Here is a 26,426-nt window from a genome sequence, read left to right on the forward strand (position 1 = left end):
CGCTTATTACGTTGTAAAAGTAGAGTTTAGAAGGAATTAAAATACTCATCAGATTACTATCTTTTCGTGAATATTTAAATGCAAATACGAATTTTTAATAAATCTATTATTTAAAAGAAGATCATAGAATTAACCGATTATAATAATAATCTAATATCAATTCTTTCTTATCTTACGAAGTTATAGATAATTTAAATATGGCGAGATTTTTTGCATTAATGAATTATCTTGTTCTCCAAAGGTTAATTGATTAATTACTGAAATTTTGGTCTTTAATTTAAACATATTGAAGCAATAATTCTGTATTTTATTATTATTTATTCATTTTTTCTATTCTTTTTCTTTTTACCAAATCCTCAATATGTAACGCCGATAAAATCATCTTGTGTCAAACAAAAATATTAAAAAGCTTATCTTAATATAATTGCATTATCAATGTATAATTAATCAATTGTTAGAAACTGTCTGAAGAGCAGTTATTATTGTCAACTATTCAACATTAAAACAATTTTCATATGGATAAAATAACCAATGCATAACAACATCAAAAAACGGAGGATGTGTGTGAGTGTAATATTTGGATGATTCATATATTTCATATATATGTTAAGAGAAATACATAATGATAATTGATCATATTTTATTAGAAGAGTTGAACGTAAATGTTAACGTTATATATCAATTTCAATTTATCATATATTGCAGCAAATTATATTTATTTTTAAACAATATGAAGTAAATTATGTAGATGTTGTAAATTAATTAGTCTTTAATTATTAAAATTTTTATGTTAATAGGTACAAAAACGGACATGTGGAAACTCCTGATATCGTCAATAGTGTTGATTGTTATTAGTATTTTAAGAACTAAGGCTGTTTTATTAGCTCCATCCTTTACTCCAATTGTTATATCTGCAAACTATACACAAAATTATAATGCTACTATAAACAGCACCATCGAATATGTATTCTTATATCCTACGAAAAATGTAAAGTATACTACTATTATTAACAAAAAAAAAAAAAAATATATCATATAATTGATATGATTTCCTTTTTAGAACACATTATTAAAAACTGCACGAATACAAGTGCAAAGTGAAGCTACCTCTGATTTGCCTTTAATTGTAGTTGTTCGGCAAGACAGAGGAATTCTATCTTGGCAGATTCCTCTTATTATTGAAAGTGTAAATTTTGATCCATTAAAATATAATAAAACCAGTCGAACATTATGTTCAACAAAATATTATAAAAGTGATTATCATGACACAGATGATCAAGATTTTATTTCTGTTAGTATATCTACAGCTAGTCACGTAAATATCTTTTTTAATCTTAGTGTAACAGAAGAAACAGATTTTAATATAAGGTAATTTGAACTGCATCATTATTTATTAGTTTTAGATTATTTAAAATATCTTATAGTTTACATTAATATCATTTGTTTCACAGGCTAAATGAAAAAAGAAGTGTAGAAATTTCTCCTTCAGAACCTATATATTATAGTTACATCTTTCCAGAAGAATTTCAAAGTTCATCTGTAATTGTTAGCGTTGAATCAGATAATGATATTTGCATGACATTCTCTGTACAAAATGTATCCGTAAGTTACGCAATTTTTTAATGAAATTCTTGTTATATATCCTAATATAATTATTCATATCTATATATATTCACACATATTTATATATTATTTTTTAGTGTCCAGTATTTGATTTAGAGCGGAATATTGAATTTTCTGGATATTGGCAAACTATAAGTCAGAAAGGTGGTATCACAGTATCTGTAAGTATTTCTTTTTTTTTTTTTTAAGAACACAATGAAAATTTTTAAATAATGCAGATATTCATATATTTCAGAAAGAAGCATACCCTTTTGGATTTTTTGTTGTACTTGTAGTTAAAGGAGATGATACAGATTGTAATGGTGTACTCAGCACCAGGTCACTTAGAAGTAAAAATATTACATTAACTATAAATGCCAGTATTACGAAAAAAGATTATGTTGTGGCTTCATGTACAGCAGCATTTGTAATTATTATATTTTGTGGATGTTGTGTAGTAGCTGTGATTGTAGGTAAAATTAGAGAAGGTAAAAAGCTTCGGGAAGAATTGTTAACTGACAGAGACAATGAAATTAGTCAAAATATTCAAAGTCCTTCAACTTTAGAAGAGGTATAAAGTTAGAATTCTATAAAGCATTTAATTTTCTATTATTTTATATTTTGTTATAAACATTTGTTTTTAGATTGGTCCTAGTCAATGGGCAACAATTGAAGAAGATTCTTCATTAGATGAAGATGATATTGATATGATGGAAGATGCTCTTTCAGATAAAGAAGTAATACGAACAAAAACTGTGCTCTCAGTTTGTGATCTAGCACGGAAAGAACCAAAAATTTTAAAACATAAATCGCGCTTGTATTTATATTACCTAGCAACTGTTGCTATTTTTTATACACTACCTGTTTTACAACTGGTAATAACATATGAACGAGTGCTTCATGCTACTGGAAATCAGGATATGTGTTATTATAATTTCTTATGTGCACATCCATTGGGATTAATATCTGATTTTAATCACGTTTTTTCAAACTGTGGATATGTTCTGCTTGGTTTATTATTTATATTTTTAACGTATACACGAGAATTAGATGAATCAGATAAACAAAAAACAAAATGTTATGGAATACCACAGCATTATGGACTTTTCTATGCAATGGGTACTGCACTCATAATGGAAGGTGTTCTTTCAGGAAGTTATCATGTCTGTCCAAGTCGTAGTAATTTTCAGTTTGGTAATATAATATTGACATATTATAATTTTAACTTTTTTTTATAATTTTGTTAAGAAAATATTATTGTATGTTTTTATATGGATTTCAGATACTAGTTTTATGTACATAATAGCAGTGTTATGCATGATAAAAATTTATCAAACTCGTCATCCTGACATAAACGCTAGAGCTCCAGTAACCTTCGGAACATTGGCCCTTATTATACTTCTAGGATTAGTTGGAGTCTTAGATGGTTCTACATACTTTTGGGCAATATTTACCACTACGCATTTATTTGCCTGTTTGAATTTAACAGCCCAAATATATTACATGGGACGTTGGAGATGTAACAGAGGCCTTTTTACTAGGGTTTATCAAGTATGCTTTTTTTTTTTTTTTTTTTTTTTTTTTTTTTTAATATTATGTTAGTTCCATGTTGACATTTTAAATTTCATTATATATTTTGTTTTGTAGACATTAAAAAACGACGCACGTTATGGAGTAACATATTTATTCCGGCCACTTTATGTTGGAAGATTTGCAATGCTTGTTGTAGCAAATTTGTGTAATATTGGTTTATCAGTATATGGTAATCTATATCATGAGAAAAATTTCGCTACATTTCTATTAGCGATTTTAATGTCCAATTTAATTTTATATACATTATTTTATATAATAATGAAGGTAATTATTAAAAATAATTTTTCAGGTCATTAATCCATATTTGTTAAGATTACTTAATTTTTTTTAATATAATAATTATTTCTTTACAGTTGTGTCATAAAGAAAGAATCTTACTTAAACCATTAATGTACATCATATTAGCAGTCTTATTCTGGGCAGCTGCATTATATTTCTTCATACATAAAACGATATCCTGGAATCTTACTCCCGCCCAATCACGTCTTTTTAATAAGCCTTGCATATTATTAAACTTTTTCGATTCTCACGATATTTGGCACTTCTTATCGGCATTTGCAATGTTTTTCTCGTTTATGATTTTACTTACCTTAGATGATGATCTTGTTGATGTACATCGAAGTCAAATCCCAGTTTTTTAAAGTTATATAAATAAATTGAGATCATGTATCTAATGTAAAATTTATGCAAGTTTAAGACTGCATATAATGTATATAATATAAAAGACAAATAATTAAAGATGATATAAAATTTACATGGCTATTATCTTAAAATACTACTATTTTTGTTATAGAAATTTTTTAATCTTTTCCCTACAAATCCTTAACACTAGATTTACCAACCAGTCAAAATGACTGATTTCAACTGGTTTTATAAAAATTTCTATTTTAATTTTCATCACATGTTGTCTCAAGGCATTATGATTTTTTCTATTACATATATACATATGATCAATTTTATAAATTCCTTTTTTCTTCTTCTTTTTCTTTTTTTTGAGATACATATGAGGCATACCTTAATATACCGGAATAATTGTCAATAGTTCTAGTGTTAAAAATAATTATGATTGAACCAATCATATGCCATCAAAAAATTATACTATACCTGTATAATTACTATCAACAAGTGAGAATATCACGTGAATGTCTGTACAAAGAATTACTTCTAATAAAATTACATACACCAGGTACGCAGAGGCACAAGATTTTCACGAATTAGGATGAAGAACTTGAATCAATGTGATGTTCTTGATCTGGTGTTTCCATTTGCGATAAAGTCCTTTGTAATTCAGCACGTTCGGCAGGATTTAATCTATGCGCAATTTCCAAGACAGCATCTAATCTTACTTCTGGACAAGTTTCGAGAGCTTCTTTGATACGTGTGATAACTGCATCCTTCTTTACACACATAATATTACGTGATATAACGCTATTTTCATTAACAAGCTGTGCCTCCAACCAAGTGGTAGCCGCTTGATCTTGATCCCAAAGATAGGATTCTATAGCTCCTTTATCTTCGATAAACCATCGTCGTAGCATCGCACCAATTTGTCTAACATCGAACTTAGGTTGCATTGACAAAATATCCTTCTTGATATCTTCTTCCAAAAGTCTTCGTCTTAATTTCCAATAAAGCAACGGTCTTGCTTTTTGCCATGGTATTATATCTTGTATTACGTTTTTTTCTAACATTCGTTCTGGTGTGTCGTGAAGATCCGCAAAATAGACAGCAACTTGTTGATATATAGGTATCAATGTTTTTTCTCTCTTACGAATTACCGTTTCGATTTCTGTTCTTTCTTCAATTGAATTTGATGTATTAAGGTTTTCCTAGAAAATGTATTAATTAACAGATAAGACGATTATTAATGAAAATTTTAATTGAAGAAATAAGATAATATAAAATCATACTTTTAACTTTTGAATAACAGGATCTATTCTATGCATAGTCTTGATGAGATCCTTGTTTCTAAATTTTATTTCTACGATACCAGTAGGCTCTAGGACACCACCTCTACTGGTAGTATCAGCAAACATTTCTAAGTATCGTGGATTAATTGTAGTGTCCACTACTGCCCATGCACCACCTCTGAGTTCACCATTTGGTGGAATGTATACAAATATAGGTTTTGTGTACTCTCTCAACGCGTCGACGATATACGCACCAAATTTCACAATTTGATCGTACATATCTGTAAAATTTACGCATAATCATTAGATTCTAGCATGACAAAGAAACAAAGATTTATTTTATATATACCTTTCATGCCACTGGAAAATCCTCTCCAGTTAGCGAATATAATAAGCGGTAGTTCTTCCCTATTAAAATCTCGAATAGCTTGTGCAGTTTTATAGGCACTATCTGGGAACCATACTTGGCCAGCCTGAGATATTGTCTTAGCTTCCGAATCGAGATTAGCAGGATCAGCAGGAAGATGTAATTCGACGGTTCTTGTTTCGACGGCTATAACGCCACAAGGTATACCACCTAGTCTTGCTCGACCTGTTATTACAGTTTGTGCCCAAGGTTTCATGATTTCCTACATAATTTAACAAATCGTTAATACCATGAATAAAATCTAAAACAATTGGTGAGAAAGATTTATAAAGAATGAACCGTACCTCCCATGATCCACGATCGAAGAAACCACTTTCCCAGACATTCTGATCGTTAGGTGAGTATCTACCTTCTAACATCCACCTTGGATCATAAGGTGCTTTTGTAGGTACATAAGTAATGTCTCGGTTGATAGAATCGGGGAGAGGTGAAGGTAATATCGGCAAACTTGTACCTTTCGCCCTGGGGAAATAACTCAACCACTTCAAAACTGTGGCCACGCCTTCCAAATCTCTACTATCAACCGCATGAGTAACACCATTATTATGCATAATTTGAATACCTCCTAGTTGATTGTTACTAGCGTATACTTCACGTCCTAGGACGGCGTTCAATGCTCGGTAACCAGTAAGAATGATGTGAGAATTTTCAATTTGAATTGTTCTCTGACCAAGACGCACCAAATAAGAACCGATACCAATAGCGCGGCACGAAACGATAGAGATAGTGACAATTTCATCGTAAGCTCTGGACGTTTCGCTAGCAATCATACCAGCGTATTTTAAATTCTCTACGCCTATACCATCGTCTTTGCCAATGATGTCCGTAATTTTATAACGAGATTCACCAGCTGGATCTTCGATTAAGGAAGCCTTGACTGAATTAAAAGGTGCTAGACGAGCATAATCATCTGGTGTCAAGTATATATACTTGAATCCCTTTTCGGGTTCACTTTCATCTTCCCAAGCTATTTTGAATAATCCTTTAATTTCTTCAGCTAGGCCAATACGTGCACCTGCATTAGCAGCAAAATAAATACGTGGAATACCAAGTTGTCTTGCTCTTTCTGAGGCTCTGTAAAATAGAAAGTCCTCCTTTGGGCCAAACGAGCCGAGGAAATGCGTGAGATCATTGGCAATAAGTATAATATCTCGACCAGCAGGAAACTCTGGTGTATAAAGAGTTAATCTCCAAGCTACCATGCCTACATCGTTCTCACCAGGCAAACGCTTTTGTTCAACAAGATTGTCACCATCCAGTACTAGCTCAACGCAATCCATCACTGACGTAGGAATCGTTATGTTTGAATTTGATCTCTCCTCGATATATTTATGCCAAGACTTTTCTACTTGCTGTCGGAATATGTCAGGCAAGTCGTACGCATAAGTTGTACCAGCACTTTGCGCTTGGAATCTCTTGGCTTGAAGATAATCCTTGGTGAGATACGGTGTTGAAATTGGCAAACCGTGCATAGGACCAGGTCTCCAATTGGATAAATTAGCAGTAGGCGGTGGATAAGATTCAAAACGAATGATACCTGTCTTAGGATCTGTCGATTCAGCGTAAAGATGTAAATCTATACTGTAACCGCTGTCATTGGCGATACACAAGCGTATGTTTGACGTCGATTTGCCTGGAGCTGGGCGGATTGTCATTTTGATTTCGGCCTGACGTACACGTAACTTCCATAATCTCGGACCATATCTAAGTACCATACTGGTAACACTTTCCTCTATTCTGGCAGGATCCATTATGACTGTAGGAATGAAATTTAAGAATATATGATTACATTCCGTACGTTTAGCCAGAGGATGCGAAAAGGCTACTTCTAACTCATCCATAGCTTCGAGCAGCACGCGCTCTCCTTCGTTGTGAAGATAGTCGAAGCTTGCTTCCTTCGTAATAAGATCAGAATGACGAATAATAGAGCGTATAAAGAAACGATAGTCTGTAACTTGTTGCCCTTTGGCTACCTTTGCTTGTCCAAGGTACAAGTGCATCTTTTGATTCGACGTAGGCAAAGCCTCCAGATCGTATGTTCTCATTCTATTAAGTTCCAATTGAAAAGCACACCCTGGCTCAAGATGTCGATAAATTCTATCCTCGACAAATCCGTCTCTTTGCCTGAACGTAAAGAATTTCGGAAACTGTTTCCTCTTGAGGGCTGCAAAAGTGGCTCTTCTGATACCACGAGATATTAATTCTTCTTTGCTCGTTGCACACCAGTCGCCAAATAATCTTGCCATAGTAGCGTCGTCTTGATTACTATTCTCTTGAATGGCAATACTTAAAATGTGTACAGGTTCAGCTGGTCTCTCACTTAATTCTGCGGCAGTAGCAGCTTCTGTCGCAGTGCTAAGCGATACATTTATGGATGTACTGTGACGAGATTCGCTACCAATCGCATCTACAGCCTCTAGGACTTTAACAGATACTGAACTCGGCGATGATAGGTCTTCCAATAAGTCCAAGATCTCATCCGAGTATTCACGGAACTGATCGAAGTCTTTGAATGCTGCCATCGCTCCTGTTCTATAATTAACAATTGACTGAGTTTGTCGATTAGGATGATTGTTAGGGAGTAAAAATTGGAAATGTACGAGAGGTATTTCTCCTGATAATTCCAAATGTTGTAAACACGTTAACTCATAACTGATATAAGCTCTACGAACGTAAACTTCCAAAGCGGCATTGCAAACTGCACGATTCGAATGATAGAAGAAATCATGAAGGATATCGAATATAGATGTCTCGGAGAGTATCAGCTTTTGAAGATTTTCTGGATGAAAATCGTGCCCGTACATATCAACGGCTGATAGGAAAATGGATTCCATTTGGTTGTGTCTGAGTTCGTAGGCAGGTTGATGAGCAGCTATCAATACCTGTCTGGCTCTTAACGCAACACGACTGTGTTCTGTTCTGTTCAAACTAGTCAATTCCGTTAAAGTACTAGCCAATTCGTCAGTGAGACCAGGTTCGTTCGCCCAGAGATGATCTATCAGCATAGTCACTAAGATATTCTTTTTAGTTACTTGGTTATGACTAAAAATCATTGCAGTTACGGTACTTAAATCGTCCTTATATTGTTCTATCAAAGCGGACACACATTTGTCGTAATGTCCTTGTTGAAATTGACACTCAACCATATAATATTGACGAAGAAGTTCGTGTACGGCAGTTTTCATTCGACCACGTATACCATTTCGATATCTCTGCACAAGTTGTACGATCGCTTGAGTAGTTAAGAAAAATACATCTCTATCGGAACGTTTCGAAAGGGTAGCAGCATGTCCATCAATGACAGCTGCGATTTGTTGACTAGGAAATTGTGCAAGAACAGAAGTTATGTTTCTTTCGTACAAAGACATTAATTTTCTTATCTTCTTCTCAACCGAAGCTGGGATTCTTCCTGATATCGTAGCTATCACTTCTTGAAGTTCAAGCAATGGTAAACTAGGATCGCGTAAGGAGAACATGAATTTTTCGATGAGTTCACGTAAACGAGGCAAATGATATGGATCTGGTAAACAGTAACCAGCTAGTGTATTTTCTAAAGCAGTCCGATATTTGGAATGAAGATGATTTAATTTGTCTGGTATAGCTGGTACCGCTGGCGTTGGAAATTGCCCACTATATTCCTCAGCATTCGTCACTAAAGATGGATCATCGAGTTCTAAATGAGCTATTACAGTACCAGCTTCGAGAATAGCACCTGGTCTTTTCACGTAAAACAATGTACCAGCTTCGCTTGTCGTTACCGTCATTATCATTTTCATGACTTCGATTTCAGCGTAAGCTTGTCCCCTATCGATGTGACCACCATCCTCCACCAAAAAATTTATCAATTTACCCGCTGATGGTGATCTAAGTAAAGACGGATCGTTATCCTTTTCAAATACACAGGTTTGATTACCTATAGTAATTCTGTAACGATCTACTTCTTCTTTCATGTACGTCGTGTAACTGGCACCATCCATTGAGAGTAACAAACCACCGTCAGAAAGTCGATGAACTTCAATTTTTTTATAGGAACTATTTAAAACGAGGAAATAACTATTAGGACCTGATTTAGCTGCTTGAACTTTGTACTTGTAACCATCATTCACTAGTTCTACCTAAAATGTTTTAATCAAAATGATCGATAAATTTGTATTATATTTAAAAAATATATTTTCTAACTAAATAATAACTAAATAATCAAATTGACTCACATCTACGAGGTTATTTAAATCATTACTGCCTTGTACTTGACCTTTCTCCAAGGCCGTCTGAAATTCAGTGAATGCGGCAGTAATAGTTCTATCAGCAATATGAATGGCACCACACGTGACAGCTAATAGAACGTTTGGCTTATCACTTTTAATACGCTCTGCTATAAGCACATCAAGCCATGATGTGTCGATATTGTTTTGTTGAAAAGCTTCGGTTTCCAATAAAGTTATAAGATATTCTACCGTTGTCCTGAAGTCACCTCTGATGCTCAATTCTTTCAGTGCTATCACCAAATTCTCTCGAGCTTGATAACGATCTTCCCCCCAGGAAAAACAATGACCGAATTGAGAATCTGCGAATTCGTGAAGACCACCTGATGCTCCAACAGAAAAATAACCCCAAACATTCTTCGACGATCTAAAGTTCAATTCTTGTACAGTACCAGAACTTGGCTTGAAACCTAAAGTACATTAACGTAATCCATTAAACATAGATATAAATTATTTAATCAATTCGCAATTATTCTAATAGGATAATCACCTTCATCAGGATTTTCACTGGTAATTCTAGCAGCTATCACGTGTCCCCAAGGTTGAGGTTTATGACGTAGCTGCTCAAAATCTATTTGACTATCTCCCCAAGGACTCTCACCATAAAGGAGACGTATATCTTTAATATGATGAAGAGGCAATCCCATCGCCACTTGAAGCTGTGCAGCAGGGAGATTAACGTCCGATATCATCTCGGTACATGGATGTTCCACTTGAAGTCTAGGATTCAATTCCAAAAAATAATACCGGCCAGAAGTATCATATAAATATTCAACGGTACCCGCGCTGACATATCCGACCATTTTTGCTAATCTTACAGCAGCCTGTTAAACCGACACGGAAAGTAAACCGATATATAATGTACAAGAGAAGAGAATTTTGTAACTAATGAAACTATTGTGTTTATACTTTCTCCATCTCTTCGAAGACTTCAGGTTTGGCTATTACCGCTGGTGCCTCTTCTATTATTTTCTGATGCCTTCTTTGGATAGAGCAATCACGGCCGAACAACGATATTGCATTACCGTAATTATCGGCTAATAATTGAACCTCTAAATGACGAGCACATTTCGCCATTTTCATGATAAATATCGGTGAACCCGGTATCTCAGCTTGCACTTGTCTACAAAAATTACAAACGTATAGTTAATATATATATATATATATATATATATATATATATTTCTTTACAAAAAATTATTATTAATTATACATCATCCAATTCACCTAAACAAGGCGGGTAACTCTTCCGCGTTTTCGCATTTTCTAATACCCTTACCGCCGCCACCTTCGCTAGCTTTCACCATAATCGGAAAACCAATTTTATTAGCTGCAGCAAGACATTCCTCGACGGTGGAAACACAACCTTTCTTGAATAATTCGGTCGATATCTTTATCTTCTTGCCACTATATTGAGCTTTCAATTCAGATCCCGACCAAGGTAACGTAGGAACGTCTGCTGTTTGAGCGACAATACTGGAAGCTATTTTATCACCTAAAGCCCACATAGCTCTCTCGGATGGACCTGAATGTTATTACATAATAGGAAAAAATAAATAGATATTTTTCGTATATAATAAACATTTAAATGATTTTAAATTAAATTCATAATTTTCCAATAGAAAGAGATCTCGAACATTTTACCTATAAAAGAGATATTATTCTTATGCAGTAACTCTGGTAATTTAGGATTTTCTGATGCGTGACCCCATCCAGCCCAAACAGCTTGCACCTGCGTCCTTGTTGCAATATCCACGATGAGCTCGACGTTTGCATAATTGTTATTATTTGTTCCACCAGGTACGGGGACATATTGATCGGCCATTTTTATATATTCCGCGTTAGCTTTGAGGTCTTCCGGGGTGACCATGACCACGAAACGTACCGCTCTTTCATTCTTAAACATCTCGTAAGACCATCGTCGTATCGACCGCATACATTTGACTGCAGCGATTCCATTATTAGCTATTAAAACCTATAAATAATGAGAAATTAAATAAAATCAAACGAAAATTATATTCATTAATTTCATAAACCGTTTCGTATTAACTGTTTTATTATTTTTTGAATGTTATTCGATTACCTTGTTGATAACCTTGGTGCCGCCAAAGCGATGTACGAATTCTTCGGGTGTCGCAACGGTGAAATCTTTCTCTTGCAATCGGCTTTGTGTCTGAATCATCACCGTACCCTGCGACATGCTGGGCCTGCAAAAATAAAAACGAACCACGCTTTTAATTAAAACTAATCGACTAAGAACGATTTGTATTTTATGATTATTTTATCATAAAAATTATTGATGTTTCACTGTTTCATTATTATAATCTACAATTAATTACATAAATATTTTAACATAATAAATACAACTTTTATATCTTCACGTAATAGTTTTTATTTTTATTGTGTTAATTCCCGTAGTTTTCTGCTATTTGCAACGAGTATGATATTATAAAATATGTATTTATGATACGTAAAATATGTATTTAAGAGAGGATCACGACAGACGCATTATTTCTATAAATTCCTGATAAAGATTCTTGTCTTTTCATCTGACTATGCTAAAAATGTATGAATGAGAGTAGAGAAAGTATATAAACCGTTAATTTAAACGGTTCACGTAACATCGTGCTCCTAAATTGGTACACTTTCTGAGTAGCAGCATCATCAATTCAATTGATACAGTTCGTTCCATATTTTTGTCTTATATTTGCTTTCTTTTTACATCGCACATGATGGATACCTTCGAACAACACATTCTTCTTTCCTGTGCTGCCAATGTTATATATAAAATGTTTTTTTATCGAAAAAAGTATATATACATATATATATACATATATATATATATACACATATATAATGTATATTTGCACAAACGATTACGAGCAAGCACGTATGTATACATTATGTCACTTCGTCGGTATCAATTTTACGAAAATATCTATTAAAATTAAATTATTGAAACAGTATTACGTTAATCCAGATGTTCTTGGTTGTAAATAATTCTTCATTTCTTCCTCCTTCTCTTGCGCATTATCTTCATCCGAGGTTATTTTGACGATAGTAGTTCCTTGAAGATTGTCGGAACTCCTCCACATCGGTTCTTTTTCAGTTCTTTCAGCTAAAACAAATCTCTTCATGCGTCTCATCACGTGGATTCCATATAAAAAAGAAAAGGAAAGGAAAACGACGAAATCCAATGAAATATCCAAGGAAATCCAAAATTCAAAAATCAAAAGTTATCGATTACTATCCTCAAGGACCAAACGAACACTCCAATCAGTCTGTTTTTTCTTACATAGTCATTTTTCTTAGTGTTTATAGATCCAAGTCCAATCCTTCATCCATGCTCATGATATTCATCATTATTCATTTTCTTATGTCATTCATTGTTTACTTCGTAAAATATTCTTTCATCTTATTTGTATTCTTCTTGAAGGATTCTAAGAACATCATAAGGTCACTTGCGATTTTATACTCGTTTTATAAACGTTTATAAATATATCTCTTCTATAGTTATTAGTTTGAAAATTCTTATATTTCCCGCATATATACTTTTACAAACTATAACCTCGAATTAAAGTCAATCAGATGACAAAAAACGAGGAAAGATTCTAGTCATGCCGGGAGATCGAATATTCTCGTTCCAAACCAGAGAAAGACCTTGAAGAACATTTTTTTCCTCTTATTAATCGTTCAACCAAAATCTTATTTCCCGCTGTTTTTTGTAAAGATATAGAACGCTTTGAAAGATAGCAAAGGATATAATTTTTTAACTGGTTCAATCGGAGATTGAATTTTTCACGGTAAAAAGAAAAAAATAAATATTACAGAAACGATTATGATACAAACGTCCTTTTACAAAGAAAGACGGATTGTCACTGACAGCTTATAGGCAAGGTGAACGGTTACTTTTCTTCTGCAAGAAATCCCCTACTACCTGTACTGCACTTGCTATGAAGAAGTGCTGAACGAGTTCTTTCAAATATCCGACATTTAATTTAATTTTTTGTAATATGTATATGAAAAATGATATACAATTTTATTGAAATTTCATTTCAATCTTAGGTAAAGTCCACAATTCGAATAATAAAACTCCAATTAAATTAATAATCATAAACGATGAAATTATGTCATTAATAATGTTTATATCGGTAATAGGATATCGAATTCGATTAGAATCCTAAACACTACAGATTGATATCTTATTAAGTAATCAAAATAATAACGAAAGATCAAGAAAAAACATAACATATATCAAGTGATAAATGTACATCAAGAAGTAAAAAAAATTCGTGTTTAAAATGTATTGCCATTCTATACTAACGCACACGTTTCAAACACTGCAAGTAATATCTGCGGCTAGCATAGATCAGAAGAGAGACCTGTTTACACGCATTCGATGATACAACCAGCTGATCCATTGAAAATAAGCTTCATTTGTCTGTTGATCTTTCAAATATAATACATCTAATTATTTATATATGTGCGTAATTTACCTATCAAGATACGGAATTAATTAGTCAAAGATATATTCAGACACTTTTTGAAATAAAACAACTTTTTTTAAATCAAGCAAAGTATTCTAAATTTATATATATATATATATATATATATATATATATATATATGTATATATATATATATATATATGTATATATATATATATATATATATATATATATATATATATTAATATGTGTATGTACTTTATCAAATAAACAAAATCTTATTTCCTTATACTTACACAAACATTTAGAACATGTTACTATAATTGACTCTTATGTAAAATGAAAAAAAGAAAATTATCTACTTGTTACATTTTTATGATTTTTAATTGACGTAGTTCGCTCATTACTTATACCTACACTTTCAAATGAAATTAGATATCTTAATATACATTATAAAGACGTTTATAGATGCGTTAGATTAATTATTATATTAATAAAAATAAATTATAAACGAAAAAAAGAAAAAAAATAGATTAATCTTCGCATTGATTGGAAATATGTTTCGCTTGTCATTTAATCTTATATTTTGTTTTTCAAGGAAAAATTGGACAATGACCAAATTAAAGATTCGATCATCTTTCTATAGTATCCTCAAAGTGTTTTATAATAGCTTACCAGAAACAAGGTTAACTACTTTCATAAGCATACTCAGTTCGAATTTGATGAAGTTCAGAAGCTTCTATCGGCTATATAAAAGAAAATTTAACGAGTTTAAGTGTTTTTTAATTCGTTTAATGCGTTATTACGAAAGTTTTCGTTAGATTTATACTTTCCTTGAAATTTCTCTTCGAATTTGATATAAAATAAATGACATTTGTGAGTCTGATAATATTTTTAAATTACGTTGGTTTAAAATACGGTAATATATTATTGTTTATTTACTTATATTTTCTATCAAAATATTTCATATTACCAACTTAGCTATTTCTTTTTATTATAGACATTTATTTTCAAAGGAAATTCGACTATTAATATTTATTATATTTTTTATGCGTTCTAGGAGAAATGATATTCATTAATTTAGTACAAGTCTTATCATCAATCTTTTATCATTTATATGCGTGCTACATGGATTAATAAATCGTAGGCAATATGTAAAACGATTTTAAATTCCGTAAAAATCCACTGACATGATTTATCGATTCACAGACAGAGTTGCTATACAAGCAACACTTAACACTTGGAAACTTCTTTACGATTGATGAGCAAGTAACAATTTTACAGGACAAAGTTCCACAGTTCGAAAATAGATTAATATGATACTTTGTTTATTTTCAAGTATAATTAATGTCAATTATGGTTTAAAAATTATATCAGTTGCATTTAAATGTATAAATTTATAATTTATACATTTAAGTCCATTTAAACGTGATTTTTTTCGTTCAAGATCATTTCTAGATCAACAACGTGACCTCCTTCGAAATCTTTTTTATGTGATAAGTTATTACGCGATATTAAAAAAAAATATACTAAAAAAGTTTCGTTTAAAAAAAAACTGGTTGGCCCAGATAAATAAAAATAACATTTAATAAAACAAAACAAAAATTTCATATCATCGTATTTCATTTTTCAAATGGCGCAACCATATATTGTAAAATTTAGTCATACCATTTAATTCATAAGAAATATTTGAATGTTTGGTTTGGGTACCCTGTATATTACTTATTATATATTGTAAAATTATAAATATGTGCTTACGGTAATACTAAGGTTAGGTATTCGATTTACTTTTTAATATACAAAAAAATTCCACTATATACGTAATAAATGATAAATAGTAGCTATACATAACCTGATTACGAAATCCTCATTACATTGACCGCATGAATAAGTAATTGCGGTCAAAGCGCATTACGAGATTATTCTGTCGATATATTCATTGGCGATTCAATATAACGATCATGAATTTAAATAATTTTTTTTTTATTATCTCATATAAATTTCTATATAAAAAGAGAAATAAATTATAAAAATGGAAATAAAAAGGAATAAATATTAACGAACGTTCAATTCGCGTTTATTTAAATATTTGATTTATTAATTATTAATTATTTCATAGACGTACGAAACTGCGCCATCTTAAACACGAATTTTTCATTTATGAAATAATAGTTGGGAGCCGATCATTTTATAATATGAATATTGTTATCCAGTTTCTTAAATAAAATATTTTCATCAATACTCTCACTGTAATATTCGTTAGAAGGGTTTTAATGTGATAAATGCGTATAACATTTTCCATAAAACAAGTATACGAAAGAAATAAAGAACACTTAAATTTTTAAGTGGTCATTTCTTCCGGATTTGAAATTGCGCACTAATTATCATCATTATTAAGTATCATCTTTATCGTTATCATCATCATTATTATTATTAATACTATCATTATTATCTATTATTATTTATAATTATTATTACGAAAAGAATTCCCGTCAATCTTTGTTTTTATCTCAATTATCGATGAGAGATAAAAACAATCGAATAAATGTCCTCAAAGAACTGAATCGTTAGATTGGTTTCATTGATCATCAGAATACCTCTTTCGGAAAATAACATTGGAAAACGAGATCAAGTAGAAAAATCTTATGATGATCACCTGAGTCGTTTACGTCGTTCAACCAAGCCTGGAAGGATGGAGAATTGTTGAACTTGAGGGCTGTTTCCATTATTCCCATCGATGGGAAAACTATCGCCAATTTCCAACTCCTCTTCGGCATCCGGGTCGGGTTCCCCGACAACGAAGCTAACCGGCGTCGTTTCGGACATCTCGGAGTTGTTTTCTCTATTATCACCAGAAGAAGGTTCAATAATGTGAACGATTTCGTCTTCGCTCGTAGAGGAAGAGGAGGAGATCCTTGGCTGTGACTCTTCTGATTTTCCCTTCTCGTTACCTTCAAAACAAGTCGCGTATATGCGAGCTCGGAATAAAGAACCGTTTGAAAGAAAAGTTTTGCGGGGAAATTTGGGAAGAAAAATGATAATAAAAAACAAAAGAAAAAAAAATAAAGGAAGACCCAAGTAGGCAAAACCACCAGCATTAAATCTATTCTTCGAAAATATGAATTCGATTCTATGAGAGCGAACGGCATGCAAAAAAGCGTTCAAAATTCCTCATTTTTAAAGGCGAATCACCGAGGTAAAAAACCTACCATGAATTGACTGTTAAAACTTTAAAACTACGTTCTACGTTCAAACGTAGACTCTGTTTAACTTAGAAGAAGTATTCAAAAGAAGAAAACCTAATCGCGAAAGAACCAACACGACTTTCTGCCAATAACGCATGACTGAAAATGTCGTTAATGAGGTATCAAGCAAAAGGAAACGTATCCATGACGTATTTAGATATACTCACGCATATCGAAATATTTGCTATACCATAGAAAACAATAGAAAACCTATTGTTAACTTTCGATTGACGTTAATATCAATGACGAGTTGAAAAATATTTTCTAACTTCCATTACCCATGCATAACACTTTACGGAAACGTAACGTCTTCGGAATCCTTTGGAAATGTTTACAAATGAATAATAAAAAAAAACAGTTATTAAATCAACAATGTATATATTAAGGATACACCAGAAAGGAATTGATTAGATTTCTATGATAGCCCAAATTCAAGGTCAAATTACCCACGTATGCAGGTATCAATTATTTTTGATAATATCAACGAATTGACTAAGGAGTACGTTATATAAGTTACGAGATCGTTAAATTCTTGAGAAAGAAGAAAAACAGTGGAAAAGATAATATTTCAAGAAATCAATCGAAATCCAGCGGGGAAACAATAGAAGAGATACCTCGCGTGAAAAAGGCTTTCTACTCACCGTGAAGAGGTCTACGACCGAGACGATCCCTCGCCCTTCTTAAAAGGGAGGACCACCAATCCCACCACTGTCGCCACCACCACAACCACCACCACCAAGGGGGTTCCTCTTCGTGATTGTACTGAATTCCCTGAAACCACCTGCGGACATCAGTTGTAACGGACACCAGACCACCGATTACGAAAAGAAGAGTTAAAATGTGAATGATTAGAAGCACGTTGAAGAGGATACCCCGCGTTAGGCGGTTAAATGCAAAAAGTTTTCAAATTTCACGTCAAAAAAACGCGAATTTTTTTCAAGATTCTTGCATTCCCTTGACAATTGTCCAACAATTTATATTTCGTGAATTACGCGTCGAGAGCCGAAGTGGAAGGGGGGAAAAAAGAAAGAAAGAAAGAACACTAAAAGTTACGGCTTTATTTTTCTTTCTCTTCTTTTTTTTCTTTTTTTCCTTTTCTTTTTTTTTTTTTTATATCAAATCAAAATACCGATTAGCGTGTTCAGAAGATTCCGTAGCATATTAAATGCGCACCTTGCTGCTTCTCGATTATTCAATTCACTTTTCTTTCAAAATCCTTCTTTATTTGTTTGTTCTTTATCCCTCTTCTTCTAGATCAGAATTCCTTCTTTCGTATCTTTTTCTTTCTCGTACTTCAATCCTCTCTTCATTAATCTTATTATCCGTGAGTCTTGAATCACACTGGCGATCAACAGTTTACAATATATATTTATCGGCCTTGAAATAGACCGTGTCAATCCAATATCCACGAAAGAAAATACATAAATACTCGAGTGCTTGCTCGTACCAATGAATTTGTATATAGATGCGATTAGGATTTTTCTGATTGTTCAGGGATAAACGACGTATAATCTTAATTTAGTCAATTATAACCAACGAATAAATGAAGGGATTATTCGCTTGCATAAATTGTCGCGAGATTTTAATTGAATTTTCTAGATTTTATTAATTAGTATCGGGTAATCAAATATATAAAGCAGAGGAGACAGAGAAAAGATCGAACGACGCAAATGACTGAAACAGACTGTCGATCGTGTTGATGTCACGGACACGACTCGACTCGACGATATTCATAAGACGATAATATCGATAAGCCGTAGGAGAAATATCAAATAAAGGAATGACCGGATACAACACTAAGGGGTTCAAAGATCACAAGTATTATGTATGTACGTCCTTGAATTTTACTAGCATCTATCCCCACCATCCCCTTTCATCCTTAACATCGTCCAAGTCAAATCTTATTTCAATAGACTTTTTTTTATTTCATTTTTTGTTTATTACGTTTCTGGAGAAACAAGTCACGAATCCCGCGACAATATGTCATTAATTACGTTAATTCCATAATTGCTTCTTTACCTTAAACTCTATTTAACAATATAAATCGTTAACTGTTAGGAAACTTAATCTTTGTGAAAGCATTCGTGAAAGTTGACGTATCGAAGAGAAATATTTAAAATGATAAATATTTAATGAACATATTTATATATAATAAATATGTTCATATGTTATATAGAGAAATATTTAATGAACATATTTATTCAAAAAGAAATAAAAGAAAAATAGGAAGAAGAAAAATGTGGACACATTGATGAGATCAAGGGTCAAGAAGTATTATCAAAATGCTACCATTAGATCGACGAGATATAATTAGGTGTATATGTATGTGTGTATGAGTACATATATAATTATATATTCGTTATATATTTCGTTAACGTTGAAATTTATATTTGTCGTTTTACATTTCTAGGTTGATATAGAAGATGAATCAATAATTATTGACAAGAGATATAATTTATTTTCGAGGATAGGTTTCAAGGTAGAATATTGTGAAATAAATTGAAATGAAAATGAAATGTTTAATATGAATTATTTGCTTATGAAAAATAAATAAATTTATAAATAGATATTTGTAATGGCAATATAATTACTGATTCATCTTATATAATAATAAGCTTCGTAAGTAACTCTCAGTTTGGCTAAATTTTCTTACTTTCTAATACATTATAAATGATTAATAAGATTGAAGCTTAAATTGTACAATACTTCATATAAAAGTAAAGATATTAAATTAAAATTATGACGAGAAAATAGATTACGACTCATATTTATTGAAAAAGTTTGCTAAATTTTATGATAATGTTATATTTCAAAATTATATTTAAATTAAATAATTAAACTATGTATAATAACTTTTTCTTTCTTTTTGTATCATATTAAAAAATAAGAATGTAATCGTTAACTAAACTGTAAAATTCCACAGAAAGTCGAGTTTATCATGATGAGAATTTCTAACATCCGTTACTTTCCTTAGAATTATACTACAGTTTCAGTATAATTCTGCAATTTCGAAATAATTATGCGATATAAGAAACAGGTATTCAACCATCGTCTCTCACAATCAGTAAAAATCGCGGAAATACTTTTTTCTTCTTATGTCCGTTTTTTATAAGCACGTATATTTAGAGCAGATAAAGTTCAACAACGTGAATCGGGGTATGCGAATAATCATTATACGGATTGCAAAGTAAGAACATGCGTTATTAAAGAAACAACGTCAATCTTGAGAATCGTTATAACCAGCACGAACGGTTCAATGACATAAGTACACCTGATATTACGATCCATAATCGTTACAATACTTCACAAAACGGAAAAGGAGTAAAACAAAATAGATAACGATAATTGCCAATATATCATTTTATCATTCAATAAATTTTCTTATTTCAACATGAAAAAGAAAACAACATTGTAATTATTAAATTGTCATATTAAAAATAAAATAATAAAAAGTCATACACTTTTTTCGTTATTATTATATTTACATTTTTCCTCTTTCTTTCTGATCCTCTCTTTCTCTTTTTATTTCTCATCACTGATTACTTTATTAAAATATTCAAAGTTATGCAATTTACATGTTACTTCATGACGGTTGTTTTTAAATCACGCGGTTATCTAAACACTTTGGTCAGTATGTTATCATGAAGTATTCTCGTACAAATCGTATGACTACAGAATTTGCATGAAAATGTGCGATTATAGTCCTTCGAAACTCGATAACGTTGTTTTATTATATAGACGCACATACATATTTACACAGTTACACATATATGCACAAATTTACGTACAAATACAACTTCCAAATGTATTGAATCTTGATACCAGAGATTTCCAAACACGAGACGTCCTTGAAATATCACACACTATACAAATAAGATTTCTCGTCTTAGCTACGATGTTGATAACTTCAATTAAAAAATTAATATTTACTGATAAATCCTCTTGTGATAAATTAAGAAATATTTAATAAGTAATTTTTTTCTTATTTCTACATTATAAAATGTTAATGTTGTTAAAATGATAAGATAGAAAGAAAATGATAATGGAAATTAAAAATTACTTTTATAAATTTAGATCATAGTTAAGTAAGATGGAACTTTATGTTTTAATTTATTGACGTATTTGAAAAATATGTTTATATTTTTATATCAGAAAGAAAAAGAAAAACAGAAAATATCATTCACAAATTTTTTACAATTTCACTTACCTCAGTATTTTCAAATTACTTGTGAGATAATAAATGAAGCATTCATTAAAGATAACATCTAATACTAAAGAAATATTGCAAATTTAACGTGTAAATGAAATGAAAGGGATAGGAAAAGAAGAGGAGGGAGTGGAGAAAGTGGGGATGGGTGCGGGGCAGTGACTATACACATTATGCACTTTTTTTGCAACTACTTCGCAAAAAATAAGACGCAGAAAGACACAATTGCGTTAGACGATTGAGTTGATACACATATATAAACAGCTCTATTTCATACATGCGATCGATATACATGTACATACACACACACACATATATATATATATATATATATATATTTATCTATGTAAGGTTAATTACAAAAACTAAAAATACGATATTTTCAAAATAACTAATTACTATTTGTAATATCGATACGTCAGACATTACGAATTTACGAATACATCATGAAATTTTTTTTTTCGTTTCTTTTGTTTCTTTTTCTTTTTTCTTTTATCTTTTTTTATTTATTATTAAGAATTATACTTATCGCAAAGGGAAAATTATGGAATGAAATCTATCACTGTGACTCTTACGTATTCAATAGCAACCGATTGGTAAAAAAGTTGCGGTTTACATGAAACATGTTGGCATTTATATATTCAAATTTTTTATTAATTATTAAAATAAAAAATTTAATTATATACATATATATGTTATCATAAATATTTAATGCATTAGATGATGATTTTTATGTTTGTACATAAAAAAGAAAAAAGAATCGAAAAGAAAAATTTTATTTGCCCAAATATTATTTTAAATCGTATTATCTAGGAGATAGATCGAGCGTAAAAATAATAAAAACGATCGATAACTTTTAGTTGAAAATTAAGCTATAATATGGACACGTACATATGTATATATAAAGACTGGATGTTATTTTGAACATTTTATATCACCATCCACGAGTACTACGCATAATACAACTTGTAAATTGATTGCATAATACGTCAATTTATACCTCGGAAGCATCTCAGTACTTTTAAGACGTTTATTGAATCACAAATTGTGTTGTCATAGTTTTCTTAGCTGTAGTTTCAAGTTGACCTTCTCACTCGACTTTTTTAATTAGTTAATTAATCTTTCCATTACCACGTGGTTCCATTACTATAAAGATACTCAATGATTTATTTCCGAATTAATTTTTTAGATAGCATTTGCAACTAATTATTATATTAATCCCTTATTCCAAGCCATAAAAATGTAATGAAAATTATGTCATTAATAATAATCACATGAATGTTCGTTAATATTTGATAGAAAGCGACGGAAAAAAGAGAGAAGGAAAAAAGAGAAAAAATATAACACACACACACACACACACACACACACACACACACAAGCATCCAAGGAAATATCACATGAAAGGAAGAAAATATTGTTTCTCTTGTACGAACTTCTTTACGACGTTTATAGATTTGCACGTGAGGCAATCAAAAGTTGATAGGCCTCATGCGATTCGTCGAGAGACGAGTCAGGCGACTTAGAACGGTTTATGATTGGTCGGCTCGAAGCGTGGCATGTTTCCAGGGAACCCGCGTTACCGAAAGAGAACTCAGCCGAATTAATTCCCGATCGAGAATAATATTCATGACATAAAGAAAAAACTTCAATGAACTATCATGAAATATAAGATAAGAATAAAAAGAAAAACAATATCTCCGTATTATTGAAGAGAAGCCATTTTTTTAAACTCACCGGTGACGAATCCTACGCGGTGGAGTAGCACGCTCCTCCCTGAGGTTAGGTTCGTCGTCTCGTGCGTGTTCTGTCATTCGTGTGGCCTTTTTTCAACAATTATCACAACGAAAAAAATATGTAAATGTTAAAACACAAAGCGTGATAATTCGAAACACGTTAGAGAAGCCTCGTTGGTCAACGTTGATCAATTATAGATCGACATTGATCGTTAAGGCAGTAAAATGTTCTGTCACCTTCCGTACATTTATCTTTTCTTTATTCTTTTTTCCACACTAATTTCGTACACACTTTATTACGCGTCGTTAGTTCATATACTAACGTCACTGTCGATTAGACCTCACCTTTTACAATTTCTATATCTCTCTTCGTTTAGTTGTCTATGTTCTATCACTCTCTTGTTCTAGCTAAACTACTAATGAATTCACGTCTACCTTATCGGTCGAGCATCCTCGTTTCTTTTCTCAGTGTTTTTTTCTTATACCGCCTAGAGGTCGACATTCTACAGGCTACTTGAGCAACCATCATGGAGGTATCGACGTTAGACGTTAATTTAATGAGGAATATAGTCAAAAGGGTATCAATAACAATTACGCATTCATATAAATTTCTTTGTCAAATTATTTTAGCGAGCTTTAACAGACGTTAATTTCATATTATTTCTATCAATAATCCTACCTATATGAAAACATAAATAAAAAACTTTTTCTATTTCGTATACCTATATTTAACTTTTATCTCTTTACTTCTTTTATCTGTTTAAAATATTATTAATCAAAAAAGAAAAAGAAAACAAAAATATATGCACATCGATAATATTTTATATAATTTCAATAGAATTTATCTATGTTCAATATCATAGCAATCTTGAAAGTTATTGTGAAAATGATCTTTATAAAAAATACGATTTCACAATTATTACGATCTAACTTTTTTCTTTTCCTTTTTCAAGAGTAAACGCAGGAATAATATTGTTTATATGTATGTCAATTAACCATGTCGATCAGCTAATATTAATTAATACATATATATGTATTAATATTCACTTTCACTGCATGCACTTTAAACATTTTCCTAGGCGTTGTTTTGTTTTCTCGATCTATGGAAATCCCAATATTCTACATCGAAAAAATCGAAGTATATTCACATAGACGTTAAAATGTCGAAGGAATATGGCGGACACTATTCGATCCAACTGACGAATTATGGATATTGCATAAACAATACTCACAATATTTTAAATATTTTACAATACATATTTTGGAATTTGATTTCGGATAATTCTTATAAAAACATGCTCGCAACGATATATCTGAAAGATGAGCAGAATAATTTTGAAGTAACATACGATTTACATTACCCACCGAGAAAGCGTTTGTTGCTTTTAAAAAATGAGCAGAACAAAACAAAATTTATTGATTTTTCTTATTGTAGAAAATATTTATCGATTAAACCGTCGGTAAGTTTTAAGAAAAATTGCGTCATCAGTATCTTCTCTTTCTTTCTCTCTCTCTCTCTCTCTCTCTCTCTCACTCTTTGCTTTACTTTGTTTATTTATTATTACATCTCAAGTTTCCTCTTCGTAGTATAATCTGACTGCAAGCGACGTTGAGAAATTCAAGGTTACCGTATTGGAAGAAATCACTTCTCTATGTAGAGAAAATGCCAATATTAAGGTAACATACCGTACCGACAGAAGAATGCTACACAATAATCACGTTCCTCTCGATGATGAATATAAGACATGCCAAATATTGAGCACCGCAGTGACGGATATAGTGCGGCAAAGTTTGGACAGCGAGTTCAAAGAAAAGTGCTTCGCTTTGTTAAAAACAGAAAATCCTGGAGAGCTGAGAGATTCGCTCATGACCCAATTGTTACCGTTGATTCACGGAAATTATAACTTTTCCATGAAGTAAAAGTTCTTTCCGTTATTTTTTTTCTTTTATTGTTATCTCATCTACATAATTTTTTTATTTAACAGGCAAGAAGAGTAGTCTATCAATGGGAATCATTTCTCATGAATAATAAATAAGTATACTAAATTGTACGAAGAATATTAATGGCTTAATGATGTAAGTGCAATGCGTTATAAAAAATTTATTTTCTTTGTTTTTCTTTTTTCTTTTCTTCTCTTCTCTTTTTTTATATCGGATATTCTTTATTAACGCGTACTTTTTAGTTGAAGAATGCATCCCCCCAATGAGAAGACGGGGAGCGTATATGCGTCAGAATGCGGTCCGATGCTGGCCGTTGTACTGACTTATTACATTCCTCGGAAGCGACTATTAGGAAGCCTCTAGACTAATGGGTTAAGTGAATTCAACAAGAGCAAGAGAGAAAAAAGAGGAGTTCTATGCTTTGGTCGCGCCATTGTTTTCCTACGAGAAATGCAAATTTCTTAAGAAGAAGCATCTAAACTTGACGGCTTTGAATTTAAAAGACCTTCTGTATAAAGGTTATCGACGTATCGTTATTACGATAACATAATCGAGTGTAAGAAGTAATACCTTATCGATATTCCACCAAAGTTTCTATAATGTGTCTGTCTGTCCTTTCAAGTATTATCTATAGTTTGATCTATTTGCTTTAGATAAGTCTCTTCTATCCCTATGATTTTTCATTGTTGACCATTCAACCTTTTATCATTTGTCGATATTAACATTTTATATTATGAAAGAGAATATGAAAATTTTGGAATTTAAATCTCGTTGTTATTCTTTTAAAAAGAACTTTTATAAAAAGTACGTTTTTTTTAATACTTAATAAAACAATATGTATAAATTATGATTTTTTTTTAAACCATGAGACTACGAAGAACAAAATATTATTAAAAAATGTTTATGAAGGAACATAACATAATTAATAAGAAACATTCGTCTTGAAGGACAAGAATATGTCAACAAAGAGTTTAAAGTTTCGCGGGTCTAAGAGCAGAAATGACATGACGTTATGCGTAGAAATGGTTGCGCGGTAGTGGCCTGCTCCCTCCCCT

At 31.6% G+C, this 26,426-nt stretch overlaps 3 protein-coding genes across 18 annotated transcripts; 2 read left to right on the forward strand and 1 right to left on the reverse strand.

The window, feature by feature from the left end:
* Positions 1–3,948, forward strand: LOC124948001 (SID1 transmembrane family member 1-like). 2 transcript variants are annotated; one of them, XM_047490987.1, is made up of 10 exons: positions 1–562; positions 798–988; positions 1,061–1,368; positions 1,452–1,602; positions 1,701–1,784; positions 1,859–2,173; positions 2,247–2,796; positions 2,885–3,153; positions 3,250–3,459; positions 3,549–3,948. In XM_047490987.1, exons 1-10 carry the CDS (start codon positions 532–534, stop codon positions 3,834–3,836), a joined length of 2,397 nt encoding a protein of 798 aa, XP_047346943.1. In that variant the 5' UTR covers positions 1–531; the 3' UTR covers positions 3,837–3,948. The 2 variants fall into 2 exon arrangements, with proteins under 2 accessions (XP_047346943.1, XP_047346944.1); XM_047490988.1 differs by having other exon boundaries at positions 1,701–1,767; positions 1,842–2,173.
* Positions 3,160–23,855, reverse strand: LOC124947999 (acetyl-CoA carboxylase). 15 transcript variants are annotated; one of them, XM_047490970.1, is made up of 14 exons: positions 23,677–23,855; positions 23,432–23,517; positions 18,129–18,268; positions 16,899–17,193; positions 11,878–12,001; positions 11,439–11,769; positions 11,022–11,319; positions 10,704–10,917; positions 10,285–10,618; positions 9,744–10,204; positions 5,817–9,647; positions 5,455–5,734; positions 5,106–5,386; positions 3,160–5,024 (listed from the first exon to the last, which is right to left on the reverse strand). In XM_047490970.1, exons 2-14 carry the CDS (start codon positions 23,506–23,508, stop codon positions 4,410–4,412), a joined length of 7,281 nt encoding a protein of 2,426 aa, XP_047346926.1. In that variant the 5' UTR covers positions 23,509–23,517; positions 23,677–23,855; the 3' UTR covers positions 3,160–4,409. The 15 variants fall into 15 exon arrangements, with proteins under 15 accessions (XP_047346926.1, XP_047346927.1, XP_047346925.1 ...); XM_047490971.1 differs by having other exon boundaries at positions 23,776–23,808; XM_047490969.1 differs by having other exon boundaries at positions 23,432–23,855.
* On the forward strand, positions 23,296–26,177 carry LOC124948003. Its single transcript, XM_047490990.1, has 5 exons — positions 23,296–24,008; positions 24,510–24,890; positions 25,018–25,346; positions 25,416–25,506; positions 25,614–26,177. The coding sequence occupies exons 1-4, from the start codon at positions 23,958–23,960 to the stop codon at positions 25,426–25,428; spliced, it is 774 nt and encodes a 257-aa protein (XP_047346946.1). The 5' UTR covers positions 23,296–23,957; the 3' UTR covers positions 25,429–25,506; positions 25,614–26,177.
* The last annotated feature ends 249 nt before the right edge of the window (positions 26,178–26,426 follow it).

Source organism: Vespa velutina, chromosome 3, assembly GCF_912470025.1.
Source record: "Vespa velutina chromosome 3, iVesVel2.1, whole genome shotgun sequence".
Taxonomy (NCBI): Eukaryota; Metazoa; Arthropoda; class Insecta; order Hymenoptera; family Vespidae; genus Vespa; species Vespa velutina.